The 13,208-nt window shown below is 44.2% G+C and overlaps 1 protein-coding gene across 4 annotated transcripts in view; it reads left to right on the top strand.

The window, feature by feature from the left end:
• Window positions 1-4,503: 4,503 nt before the first annotated feature.
• LOC124139585 (chordin-like protein 1) overlaps window positions 4,504-13,208 on the top strand; it is a 41,808-nt gene continuing 33,103 nt past the window's right edge. For all 4 annotated transcript variants that reach the window (XM_048391176.1, XM_048391178.1, XM_048391179.1 and 1 more), the window contains exons 1-2: window positions 4,504-5,173; window positions 12,591-12,658. In XM_048391176.1, coding sequence (XP_048247133.1) covers window positions 12,595-12,658 — 64 coding nt within the window. In that variant the 5' untranslated portion in view covers window positions 4,504-5,173; window positions 12,591-12,594. The remainder of the gene's footprint in view (window positions 5,174-12,590; window positions 12,659-13,208) is intronic.

Raw genomic sequence — 13,208 nt, forward strand, 5'->3', positions numbered from 1 at the left:
GGGATGCGACTGGGTTCCGTCTTAGGGGTCGTCTCAAAATGGTGTATTGTTCATGTTGGGAGTTTTTGGGCACGGGCTGGGTGACTCAGTCTCTGTGCTGAGTTGTGTCTCTTGGGCGTACAAAAAAACTATGATCTTGGATTCAATTCCTTATTCGCAATGTTTACGATTCTTGGTTTGTCAGATCCATATTTAGCCATGCTCGTGGATGTCATAAAGGTGATTAACGTATAAAACCAATCGTTTTAGGCTTTCCTCCTACATCAAGCTGGCACACCGTAATGTAACTAAAATACTCACTCACTCACTCACTCAATAACTCACTCAATAACTCACTCAACAACTCACTCGATAACTCACCCACTATCTCATTATACCAACTAATGTCAATGTTTCCGGAAAATGTACCCATGTCAAGGTTTGGGAAAATGTACCCATGTCAGGGTTTGGGGAAAATGTAACCATGTCAAGGTTTGGGAAAATGTACCATGTCAAGGTGTGGGGAAAATGTACCCATGTCAAGGTTTGGGGAAAATGTAGCCATGTCAAGGTGTGGGGAAAATGTACCATGTCAAGGTACGGGGAAAATGTAGCCATGTCAAGGTGTGGGGAAAATGTAACCATGTCAAGGTTTGGGAAAATGTACCATGTCAAGGTGTGGGGAAAATGTACCCATGTCAAGGTGTGGGGAAAATGTACCCATGTCAAGGTTTGGGGAAAATGTACCATGTCAAGGTGTGGGGAAAATGTACCCATGTCTAGGTTTGGGGAAAATGTACCCATGTCAAGGTTGGGGGAAAATGTACCCACGTCAGGGTTTGGGGAAAATGTAGCCATGTCAAGGTGTGGGGAAAAATGTAGCCATGTCAAGGTGTGGGGAAAATGTAGCCATGTCAAGGTGTGGGGAAAATGTAACCATGTCAAGGTTTGGGGAAAATGTACCATGTCAAGGTGTGGGGAAAATGTACCCATGTCAAGGTGTGGGGAAAATGTACCCATGTCAAGGTGTGGGGAAAATGTACCCATGTCAAGGTTTGGGGAAAATGTACCCATGTCAAGGTTTGGGGAAAATGTAACCATGTCAAGGTTTGGGAAAATGTACCATGTCAAGGTGTGGGGAAAATGTACCCATGTCAAGGTGTGGGGAAAATGTACCCATGTCAAGGTGTGGGGAAAATGTACCCATGTCAAGGTTTGGGGAAAATGTAACCATGTCAAGGTTTGGGCAAATGTACCATGTCAAGGTTTGGGGAAAATGTACCCATGTCAAGGTTTGGGGAAAATGTACCCATGTCAAGGTGTGGGGAAAATGTAGCCATGTCAAGGTGTGGGGAAAATGTACCCATGTCAAGGTTTGGGGAAAATGTACCCATGTCAAGGTTTGGGGAAAATGTACCCATGTCAAGGTTTGGGGAAAATGTACCCATGTCATGGTTTGGGGAAAATGTACCCATGTCATGGTTTGGGGAAAATGTACCCATGTCATGGTTTGGGGAAAATGTACCCATGTCAAGGTTTGGGGAAAATGTACCCATGTCAAGGTTTGGGGAAAATGTACCCATGTCAAGGTTTGGGGAAAATGTACCCATGTCAAGGTGTGGGGAAAATGTACCCATGTCAGGGTTTGGGGAAAATGTACCCATGTCAAGGTTTGGGGAAAATGTACCCATGTCAAGCTTTGGGGAAAATGTACTAATGTGTAGATTTGGAGAAAATGTACCCATGTCAAGGTTCGGGGAAAATGTACCAATGTCAAGGTTTCCGGAAAATGTACCCATGTCAGGGTTTGGGGAAAATGTACCCATGTCAAGGTTTGGGGAAAATGTACCCATGTCAAGGTTTGGGGAAAATGTACCCGTGTCAAGGTTTGGGGAAAATGTACCCGTGTCAAGGTTTGGGGAAAATGTACCAATGTCAGGGTGTGGGGAAAATGTACCCATGTCAAGGTTTGGGGAAAATGTACCCATGTCAAGGTTTGGGGGAAATGTACCCGTGTCAAGGTTTGGGGAAAATGTACCCGTGTCAAGGTTTGGGGAAAATGTACCCATGTCAGGGTTTGGGGAAAATGTACCCATGTCATGGTTTGGGGAAAATGTACCCATGTCAAGGTTTGGGGAAAATGTACCCGTGTCAAGGTTGGGGGAAAATGTACCCGTGTCAAGGTTGGGGGAAAATGTACCCATGTCAAGGTTTGGGGAAAATGTACCCATGTCAGGGTTTGGGGAAAATGTACCCATGTCATGGTTTGGGGAAAATGTACCCATGTCAAGGTTGGGGGAAAATGTACCCGTGTCAAGGTTGGGGGAAAATGTACCCGTGTCAAGGTTGGGGGAAAATGTACCCATGTCAAGGTTTGGGGAAAATGTACCAATGTCAAGGTGTGGGGAAAATGTACCAATGTCTAGGTTTGGGGAATATATATCCATGTGTACGTTTCGGCATAATCTGTCATACAGACCCTGAATCAAAGATATCCAATACACCCCATTCGAGTCTATAATATTTGGCAAGTTTAGATTACTGCAGTGCCTGAAAATGAAGACAGTCTCTGGGCTTCTTTTTATTATATTTTATAACTCTAATTTAACAACTGTTTTGTTTTTTCTGTAAAATATGTACATTTCAGAGACAAGATGTTAGTCTAGTTTTTCGGGAACAAATACCACTCTCAAGGATTGTTTTAATATATTCGAATGTCTAGTTTTAAAAAAAATATATTCCAATGTCTAGGTGTTTTTTTTCTCCTTTTCCAATGTCTAGTTTTTTTAAAATATATTCCAATGTCTAAGTTTTTTTAATATATTCCAATGTCTAGGATTTGTTAATATATTCCAATATCTAGGTTTTATAAATATATTCCAATGTCTAGGTTTAAAAAAAATATATTCAAATGTCTAGGTTACGGGAGTTGTGACACAACTGACCATTGAAGCACACCCAAGTTACCGAGTTCGTTTTAAATTAACTATGAAGGTTTGAGACGCTCCCCTGAAAAGCCATGTATACATGAAGGTAGTGATATTTTCTCAGGCCGGCCGTGGAAACACCTGAGCTGAGATCTATCCACAGCGAGATACACTAGGTATCACGATACACGACGAGAACGTTATGTTGCAGTCCACTGGCGCGAGAGTTGAGACGCTTTTGAACTGAAATAATAAATATTTTGCACGATCTTCTTGTGGTAATATCAACCTGCAGACACACACTGCTTGCGTCTCCAGCGGGAATAAACACTGCCTGCGAACGGAGTCGCTACAATAGGAGCGGGCTAACAGAGTTCGGGTTCAGTTGCATCGGAGATGGATTTGTGTGAAGTAGACATATTGAAGAAGGGGTGAGATGAGGTAGCCTTTATCCCTGGTTTAAACTGACACAAGATATTAAAAACGAGAGAGAGAGAGAGAGAGAGAGAGAGAGAGAGAGAGAGAGAGAGAGAGAGAGAGAGAGAGAGAGATTTTAAAAATAGGGAGAAGCAGAAAATATTTTATTAAACCACATACTACGCATTGTTGAAAGACGCCTGGTATGGGCGGTTGAGATGTTGTCGGTTGGCAATAATTTCATTTTTTAACATTTAATTCGGTGCATTTTATGGATGACAACTTTATTTTTATGTCTTCGTCGGCTTTTAACAGCAAAGAAGTAGTCAATACATCGTCTCATCGGCCGCCTGTTGTTAATGGTATTATCAGATTTATCGCAAAGTGTGACATTTCGCGATAAAGTTAATCGTATCGTGTCTCACGTCCCCTTCTTCATAGACAGAAATGTCAGCCATCAGAAAAACCACCAAACATTGACGCTATTCCATGGCTAGAAATCCCTTAATATCCCTTTAGAGCACCGATTATGTCATTCTCTTGAAAGATGTGTGTGTCTGCATAGAATAACTGCACATTCCAACCCAAAAACAACGTAAACCTCATGTAAACCTCTTAAATATTGATCTGTTCGACATAACTGTATTTGTTAAAGATGCGAAGTCTTAGTCAGGGAAGCTGGTATATCGCGCAATAGCATGACCATGTGGCTAGAAATATTCTGATCACTATTTGGTGAAATGACTCAGCTATGAAACTCTGATTACGTGTATTATGTTTTGGACAGTAACGCCACGAGTCATCAATCGTTTGGGTTTGTTTTGGGGTTTTTTAAAATAAATGCACACAAACTCTGATAAACGACAATATAATCTTTTCGTGAATTTTACAGAAGCAATTGATGGGAATTGTGTCTATTTGACAATGATAGGATTGTCAAACACTGCTATCCACTATATCAGGATTTCAATGTCATTTTTTCGAAAGGAATTCGTGTAAAATTAATTATTTCTAGAAGATATTAAAACACCTATTTCTTGGTCTATATTTCATTCAATGAACGAGGCGGTTTTGTCAGGCTGTTGGGTTTGTTTGATCTTCGCCGTCTTGTCTACTCCGACGTCCGCGCGTGGAGCGAGGCACTGTGTCGCTCAATCGAACAGCCTGCTTTAGCCGAAGAGATTGTTTAGGATTTGCGCTTCATTGACTTGCCTCGGCTACAAGACCTAGTGTAAGTTTCATGAAGGCTGCATTTCAAGCGGGATACACTACCTGTGATGCCCGGCCTTCAAGTCACTCATTTCACTCAATCAGCTTCACATGGCTGTTGTACATAGCGTTCTATGAAAACGGATTTGATTGACAATATCTCCCACGTGGTTACTTTCACTGAATATTTTAAGTGAAATCAAGTTTTTCAGCGCTGTGCTTCAAAGGATTTGTGATATTTTCCTCAGCTGATTCACGTGATTCGTTTAGTCAACCGCTGAAGTTCGTCATTTGTTTTGCTTCAACCCTTGTCGATTTCTCAACGTAAAATTTGCATAATTCGCCAAGCGGATAATTAGCATGGTGATGGGAGGCAACGCTGTATCGATATAAGTGGAAATGTACTGGTGAATCAAATCACAACTCAACTCGAGAATACGGAACAAATGATGTTTCCAATTTCTAACAGATCCTATCTTACTTTGCACGAGCGGTGGCTGTGATATAAAAAGTCCGATCGACGGATATCATACATTTATTCCTGGGCCACAGTCATATGAAGTGAGGATTACTACTCAAGTGCGGGGATTTCTAGCAGAACTTTCTCACTTACATATCAACTCTAATTTCATCATCCGTCAGTAAGTAATAAACATATACTATGTTTTAGTAATATATTTTATAACAATGTAAATTAATCAAATTTTATCTAATTTAAACAATTATATTATTGAAATAATTTCAAATTCCTTATTTCAAAAAATTAACCGTAAGTTATTTTTTAGCAGTTTTTTATAACTGTTTTATGTTAAATATGAGTTTGTGCTACATAGCTTTTATCATAACAACGTTTTGTTTAATTAAGACATTTGTGTCTCTCATTCGGCTTTTAATACGATGTCCACGTTTTTAAAGCAGTCAGTCACCTTAATATGAAAAAACAACAACCCAAGAACACAATTGGGTTAATTTTTCCGGGTTCTTTTATTTCTGCCGTATGTACAAAGTTAACGATCGTGAATGAAACATGTGATGTATATTCTGTTAGACAACTTGCCAGTGCGTCTTCGGTAACCTAACAGTGATTGATAATATAGACAGCAACGAAGCAGCTAGACACCTTTACCAATGGCAATGGTCTAAGGCTATAAAAAATCGTGATCATATTTGTTTCATAGGAAATAATGCCTGGTTATTTTTTGTATTTCATGTACGAGCAATGTGTCATTTGGTTGCCTGATACGTATCATTGTTGGATGAACGATAGGCATTTAGTAGTTACATCATGGTGGTTGCTTTCAGTTCAATGAAACGTGATTGATAATCGATCTGTTTCTTTTGACGTTTAGATACAGTAGCAATCAATGTTAAATGGTTTTAGCATTTTTATGGGCGCATAAAATAAAAGTGATAATGACAAAAAATACTGGTTTGGAATTAAAGTCCTTAGTGACTGGTACATGTCGTCAATTAGCGTTATGATTGATTGGTAATCAATCAGTTGTCATAACGCACTGCTGAGGATGATATATACACTTGAACTCGTTTATCCGGACAGGTCGGTCGAGTGAACGGATTACGTGATCGATTGACATAGATATGGTCAGATTATTCGGGGTTTGCGTTTGAAAAATCGCAGCTTTTAATTCCGTTTGAATAATTGAAAGGTGCAGAACGTTAAATCTTAATGTGTAGGATTGTGGTGATGAAGTTTTAGCACAGAGAACATGTCAGCTTTCAGACGTGATCGCCGAGGGGTCGTTCAGCTGATGAGGAAGAGTGTTATAGATGGATGTGAACATACGGGGGTACCGTTACGCGGTAACGAGGGCACGCGATTCACAGTTGCACCGAACTCTGCATTGGTACACATGCACAACTTATCAAGGAATCCTTAATTGTAAACAGGTTCGGATGCGGTTTATGCGTTGAATTACGCTGCTTTAAAACAGGCCGTAGGATTAGTGGCGCTTGGTGATTAGAATTAGACGAGATGTATGATAGTGTGAGGGAACATGGGGGTTTGGCGGAGTACATGAGAACGCTGACTGACAGTGGGGTGTGTGGGGGTAGTGAAGGCGTGGAGACGGCATTGGAATTTGGAGGGGTATAGACTGGTGGGAGGGACGCGGTATCAGGCTCGATGTCGGGAGGAGAGGGGTGGTGATGTGGGGCCAGGCTCGATGTCGGGAGGAGAGGGGGTGGTGATCTGGGGTCAGGTTCGATGTTGGGAGGAGGAGAGGGGTGGCGATGTGGGGTCAGGCGTGCTGTCGGGAGGAGGAAGAGGAGTGATGATGTGGGGTCAGGCTCCATGTCGGGAGGAGGAGGAGAGGGGGTGGTGATGTGGACTTCTGTAGGATGGGGACTTCTGTATAGGCTAGGCAGGAGAGCTAGGTTTGAGAGGTAGCTAGATTGTTGATGGGGGAGGGGCGACGGGCCAGTTAGGATGGAGGCTTCTGTATAGGCTAGGCAAGGGAGTTAGGTTTGAGAGGTAGCTAGGGTGGAACGGGCTATGGGACGTGGACAGGTTTGGTTGTTGCAGGACGGAAAGGGTCAGGCTAGCTGAATTGTACCATGGGGAGGGAGGGAGCGACGGTAAGGTTTGGTTGTTAGAGGGAGGGGGTCAGGCTTGCGAGATTGTTGAAATGGGAAATGAGATTGTAGTTTGTAGTTTGGAGGGAAAGGTAGCGGGCGTCAGGCAAGCTGAGCTGTTGCGAGGGGAGGGGGTGAAGGGATAGGGTTAGTTGTTAACGAGGGAGAGGGGGTCAGGCTGGCTGAGCTGTTGCGAGGGGAGGGGGTGAAGGGACAGGGTTAGTTGTTTACGAGGGAGAGGGGGTCAGGCTGGCTGAGCTGTTGCGAGGGGAGGGGGTGAAGGGACAGGGTTAGTTGTTAACGAGGGAGAGGGGGTCAGGCTGGCTGAGCTGTTGCGAGGGGAGGGGGTGAAGGGACAGGTGGAGAGGGGGTCAGGCTATTGCGAGGGGAGGGGGTGAAGGGACAGGAGGTCAGGCTGGCTGAGCTGTTGCGAGGGGAGGGTGAAGGGACAGGTTTGGTTGTTAACGAGGGAGAGGGGGTCAGGCTTGCCGAGCTGTTGCGAGGGGGGGGGGGGGGGGGGGGGGTGAAGGGACAGGGTTGGCTGTTAACGAGGTAGAGGGTGTCAGGCTGGTTGATCTGTTGCGAGGGGAGAGGGTGAAGGGACAGGGTTAGTTGTTAACGAGGGAGAGGGGGTGAAGGGACAGGGTTAGTTGTTAACGAGGGAGAGGGTGTCAGGCTGGCTGAGCTGTTGCGAGGGGAGGGTGAAGGGACAGGTTTGGTTGTTAACGAGGGAGAGGGGGTCAGGCTGGCTGAGCTGTTGCGAGGGGAGGGGGTGAAGGGACAGGGTTAGTTGTTTACGAGGGAGAGGGTGTCAGGCTGGCTGAGCTGTTGCGAGGGGAGGGTGAAGGGACAGGTTTGGTTGTTAACGAGGGAGAGGGGGTCAGGCTGGCTGAGCTGTTGCGAGGGGAGGGGGTGAAGGGACAGGTGGAGAGGGGGTCAGGCTATTGCGAGGGGAGGGGGTGAAGGGGCAGGAGGTCAAGCTGGCTGCTCCATATTGAGACTGGTAGATACGTTAATACTCCACGAGAGCAGAGATTGTGCAATAGTTGCAACCAAAGATATGTCGAGAATGAATATCATTTTTTATTAATTTGTAACGCTTATGATGAACTTCGTCTTCAGTATTTACCACAGAAGTATTTTGTACATCCTACTCTTCCTAAATTCAATATGCTTATGGCGGTAAACAATGAAACTGTAATTAGAAATGTTGCAACTTTTATATACCATGCTATGAATGTTAGACTCCAAACACTAAGCCTATAAATGTTAATGATGGACCGAATATTGTACCATGGGCCGCTGGCCCACACATGTACATGAATAAAGACTTGAATACTTGTGAGAGGGGGTCAGGCTGGCTGAGCTGTTGTGAGGGGAGGGGGTGAAGGGACAGGTGCAGAGGGGGTCAGGCTATTGCGAGGGGAGGGGGTGAAGGGACAGGTGCAGAGGGGGTCAGGCTATTGCGAGGGGAGGGGGTGAAGGGACAGGAGGTCAGGCTGGCTGAGCTGTTGCGAGGGGAGGGTGAAGGGACAGGTTTGGTTGTTAACGAGGGAGAGGGGGTCAGGCTGGCTGAGCTGTTGCGAGGGGAGGGGGTGAAGGGACAGGAGGTCAGGCTGGCTGAGCTGTTGCGAGGGGAGGGGGTGAAGGGACAGGTTTGGTTGTTAACGAGGGAGAGGGGGTCAGGCTGGCTGAGCTGTTGCGAGGGGAGGGGGTGAAGGGACAGGGTTAGTTGTTAACGAGGGAGAGGGGGTCAGGCTGGCTGAGCTGTTGCGAGGGGAGGGGGTGAAGGGACAGGTGGAGAGGGGGTCAGGCTATTGCAAGGGGAGGGGGTGAAGGGACAGGGGGTCAGGCTGGCTGAGCTGTTGCGAGGGGAGGGTGAAGGGACAGGTTTGGTTGTTAACGAGGGAGAGGGGGTCAGGCTTGCCGAGCTGTTGCGAGGGGAGGGAGGGGGGAGGGTGAAGGGACAGGTTTGGTTGTTAACGAGGGAGAGGGGGTCAGGCTTGCTGATCAGTTGCGAGGGGAGGGGGTGAAGGGACATGGTTGGTTGTTAACGAGGGAGATGGTGTCAGGCTGACTGATCTGTTGCGAGGGGAGGGAGGGGGTGAAGGGACAGGTTTGGTTGTTAACGAGGGAGAGGGGGTCAGGCTGGCTGAGCTGGTGTGGGGGAGTGAGTAAGTGGGCGAAGGATGCGGTATCTTTCGAATCGGACTCAAGACGAAGCTGTGGTAGTGAATGGGTCCTGTGTATTTTCAGAATAGAATGGAGATGTAAAATACTTGTAAATTCATAAAACCGAAAATTGAAAAAAACAATCACAACATTGGCATCTTTCACGTTTATCACACATTCGTTATATCCTTACTGCCTAATAGCTTCATGCCTTTTCCATGGAGACAAAAAATGTCATAATCAGTTGTTCTGAAGCATGTATATCATGCCCATGACATCAGGATATGCCCAATGGGAGGGATTTTGTTTTCCTAACAACTATTTATCTTCACAAGTTGTCAGGACTAATTCGCTCCCAGGCCTAACATGGCGGACAATTTATCAGCTGGGGTCGGAAGTCACATGGTAAATATTTTTATAAGGTAGATTTAATCTAACCTACATATTTAGAATTCTGCATAGGACAAACTATATCTTTGAATATTTCAAAAAAGTATGTTTTTATCGGTATATATCATAGCTCTTGGAAAATACTGTTCCGGTAGAATTTGGAAGATATTCCTATGTTAATGGTGAAGAATACACAATGCTGCGAATGAAATTATGATGCATTATTTATTATTTACTACAGTTGGTTGGTTGGTTGTTGAACACCGCACTCATCAATATTCCAGATATATGACGGCGGTCTGTAAATAATCGAGGCGGCTATGCTTGTCGTAAGAGGCGACTAAGGGGATCAAGTGGTCAGGCTCGCTAAAATTGGTTGATGCGTGTCATCGTATCCCAATTACGTGGATCGATGCTCATGATGTCAATCACAGGATTGTCTGGTCTGGACTCGGTTATTTAAAGCCCGTCGTCACATAGCTGGAATATTGCCGAGTGCGGCGCTAAACAACAAACAAACAAACCATAACTACGACTCGTAAATCTTGCTTTCAACAAAACATTACCGTCCGCATTGATAGGGTTTCACTGTATACAATTGTTAAAGCTATTTATTTTATGAGTTTCGAACATTTTTAGTTTTGTTTGCCACCCAGGAAACTGTCGAACAAATTCATATGCGTTGGGTTGTTTTTTTGCACCGAACTGTTTTTGACACGGGTTTCCCTATAAACAAATACCTGCATTTTTCACATACATTCATCACGACTGACATGAATCGACCCGAATATATTCCGTAATTGGTGGAATTCACAGACTTTCACCATGTCTCGGTTGTTTATGTAACAGCGCATTACAACGGAAATTGTTGACATACCTTGATTTAATTCAGAAGGTGTGTGTTGCCCCTATAACAATGCGGATCTCTGGTTGTGTTGATGTTAATTTTAGTACGAAGACGTCACTTATTCGGGACTAAAACTTCAAAAACATTTAAATAAGTCCTGAAGAGTTGTTGTCAGGCTGACCCAAGCGTCCGATTTCCGGATATTAAGATCACGTGCCTGTTTAGGGAAATAATATGCTGTCATCCATATAGTGACACGTGGTTAAATGAGGCAGTAGCTCCTTATTGACATCGTTTTACAAGTGCGCTGTGCGGAGTAGTGACACGTTGTGTACGCATAGTGGTCGTGGGGTGGTCGTGGGGTTAAAGCATTCACCCGTCACAATCTGTTTCGATTCCCTTCAAGTACAATTTGCAGGGTTAGAATTGCTTTTCAGTAACCGATGCTTGTCGTAAGAGGCGACAATATACTTATCATAGGAGCGACTAACGGGATCGGGTGGTCAGGCTCGACAGCTGATGCATGTCATCACATCCCAATTGCGTAAACCGATGCTTATGATGCCTATGACTGGATTGTCCGGTCCTGACTCGGATGATATGAAGACCGCCGCCATATAACTGTTGTATGTTGAGTGCGGCGTTAAATAAATAGCAAAACTTCATATGCATGCCATGCTTGGTGTTCCGTATCGTAATACTGCTTGAATTTGCTGAAAGCGGCGTAAAACCCTACTCACTCACCCGGAGACATGTAGCTTTCCCAGCAGTGACCGCCCTGAATATGATGTGTTCGTAAAAACAAGATACGGAATAAACAAGTTTTCGTTGTAAATATATGTTGCATTTTCCAGAAGAGAATGTTTCACAACGCTATCCCTGCATGAGTGACTGAGTGAGCGAATGAATATTGTTTTACGCCGCTTTTAGCAACTATCCAGCAATATCACCAGAAATGTGCTTCACACATTGTACCCATGTGGGGAATCGAACCCGGGCCTTCGGCTTTAACCACTAGACTACCCCAACAGCCCTATTCCTGCATGAGTGAGTGAGTATGGTTTTACGCCGCTTTTAGCAATATTCAGCAATATCACGACGGGGGACACCAGAGATGGGCATCACACATTGTACCCATGTCGGGAATCGAACCCGGGTCTTCGGCGTGACGAGCGAACGCTTTAACCACTAGGCTACCCGACCGCCCCTATTCCTGCATAAAGTAAAGCTCATTGTGGAGATTGTTGGAATTGAATATACCACATTTGTTTCAACAGTTAATTATGTTGTTTCGTCATAACGAAGTTTAATTATTAAAAGGGGGAATATATACGGTCTGAAATTATTTGTTTCTGTCTTTGTAAATCTGTTTGTTTGAGCTCGGATCATTTGGAACTACAATAAAACTATATGGAATCGTTTTATGCTGAAGCGTCATCCTTTGTTCTTTGTTATCAACCTCAGGAAAGAAACAATAGCTTTTAAAAGGAAACTTTCCAGGTATTTGTTTCGTCATATCGTGAGCGCCGACTGGTCTCGAGCTATTAGATACCACGTCGCTTTACCGAGACGGTCGTCGGTGTTTGGAGAGTTCATAGCTCGCGGGTCTTGATTGCTAACACTCTGTCAGGCTCAATGGCGCACACGCGCTGTCTCACGAGGAAAGAAAATACTGAAGGTATGCGGGAGAGGCGATTAGAGTTACCTCCCCTTGTTTCTCGGGCGAGTTCTTGCGTTAAAGGTGGACGCCTTTCGAAAATAGTTTTATACAAGAAGGGATATCGTAGAATGGTGACAAAGTTTTATTTTGTAGGCCTTAAAGATGGAGATTACACATTTATATTACACAAGGCATATTTTCGAGACTGCGAAAGAGAAACGATGGTTGTTGTCATAGCAGTGATCTCGTTTTTCGAAATTACATGCGATTAATTACTCTTTTTTTCACACGATTGTTTAAAGTATTTTCGTTTATTGTCGCTACTTGTGAAGCTACAGGTTATATTGAAAATACCCTATTAATTCGGGTATTAATTTGTATTTTCGTTATTTTTCAGGATAATGGTATTTGCCTTACTGTTGGTACTTGCACTGATCGAATCCGGACCTCCAAGCGTTCTAGCCGGTGAGTTACAAATATATCATCTTCCCGAGGCAAGTGTATCCACCAGCCAATATCAAAGTTACAAATATATCATCTCATCTTCCCGAGGCAAGTGTGTCCACTAGCCCATATCAAAGTTACAAATATATCATTTCATCTTCCCGAGGCAAGTGTGTCCACTAGCCCATATCAAAGTTACAAATATATCATCTCATCTTCCCGAGGCAAGTGTGTCCACTAGCCCATATCAAAGTTACAAATATATCATCTCATCTTCCCGAGGCAAGTGTGTCCACCAGCCCATATCCAAGTTACAAATATATCATCTCATCTTCACGAGGCAAGTGTGTCCACCAGCCCATATCAAAGTTACAAATATATCATCTCATCTTCCCGAGGCAAGTGTGTCCACTAGCCCATATCAAAGTTACAAATATATCATCTCATCTTCCCGAGGCAAGTGTGTCCACCAGCCCATATCCAAGTTACAAATATATCATCTCATCTTCACGAGGCAAGTGTGTCCACCAGCCAATATCAAAGTTACAAATATATCATCTCATCTTCCCGA

This window comes from Haliotis rufescens, unplaced genomic scaffold, assembly GCF_023055435.1.
Source record: "Haliotis rufescens isolate VD_foot unplaced genomic scaffold, xgHalRufe1.0.p SCAF_9, whole genome shotgun sequence".
Taxonomy (NCBI): Eukaryota; Metazoa; Mollusca; class Gastropoda; order Lepetellida; family Haliotidae; genus Haliotis; species Haliotis rufescens.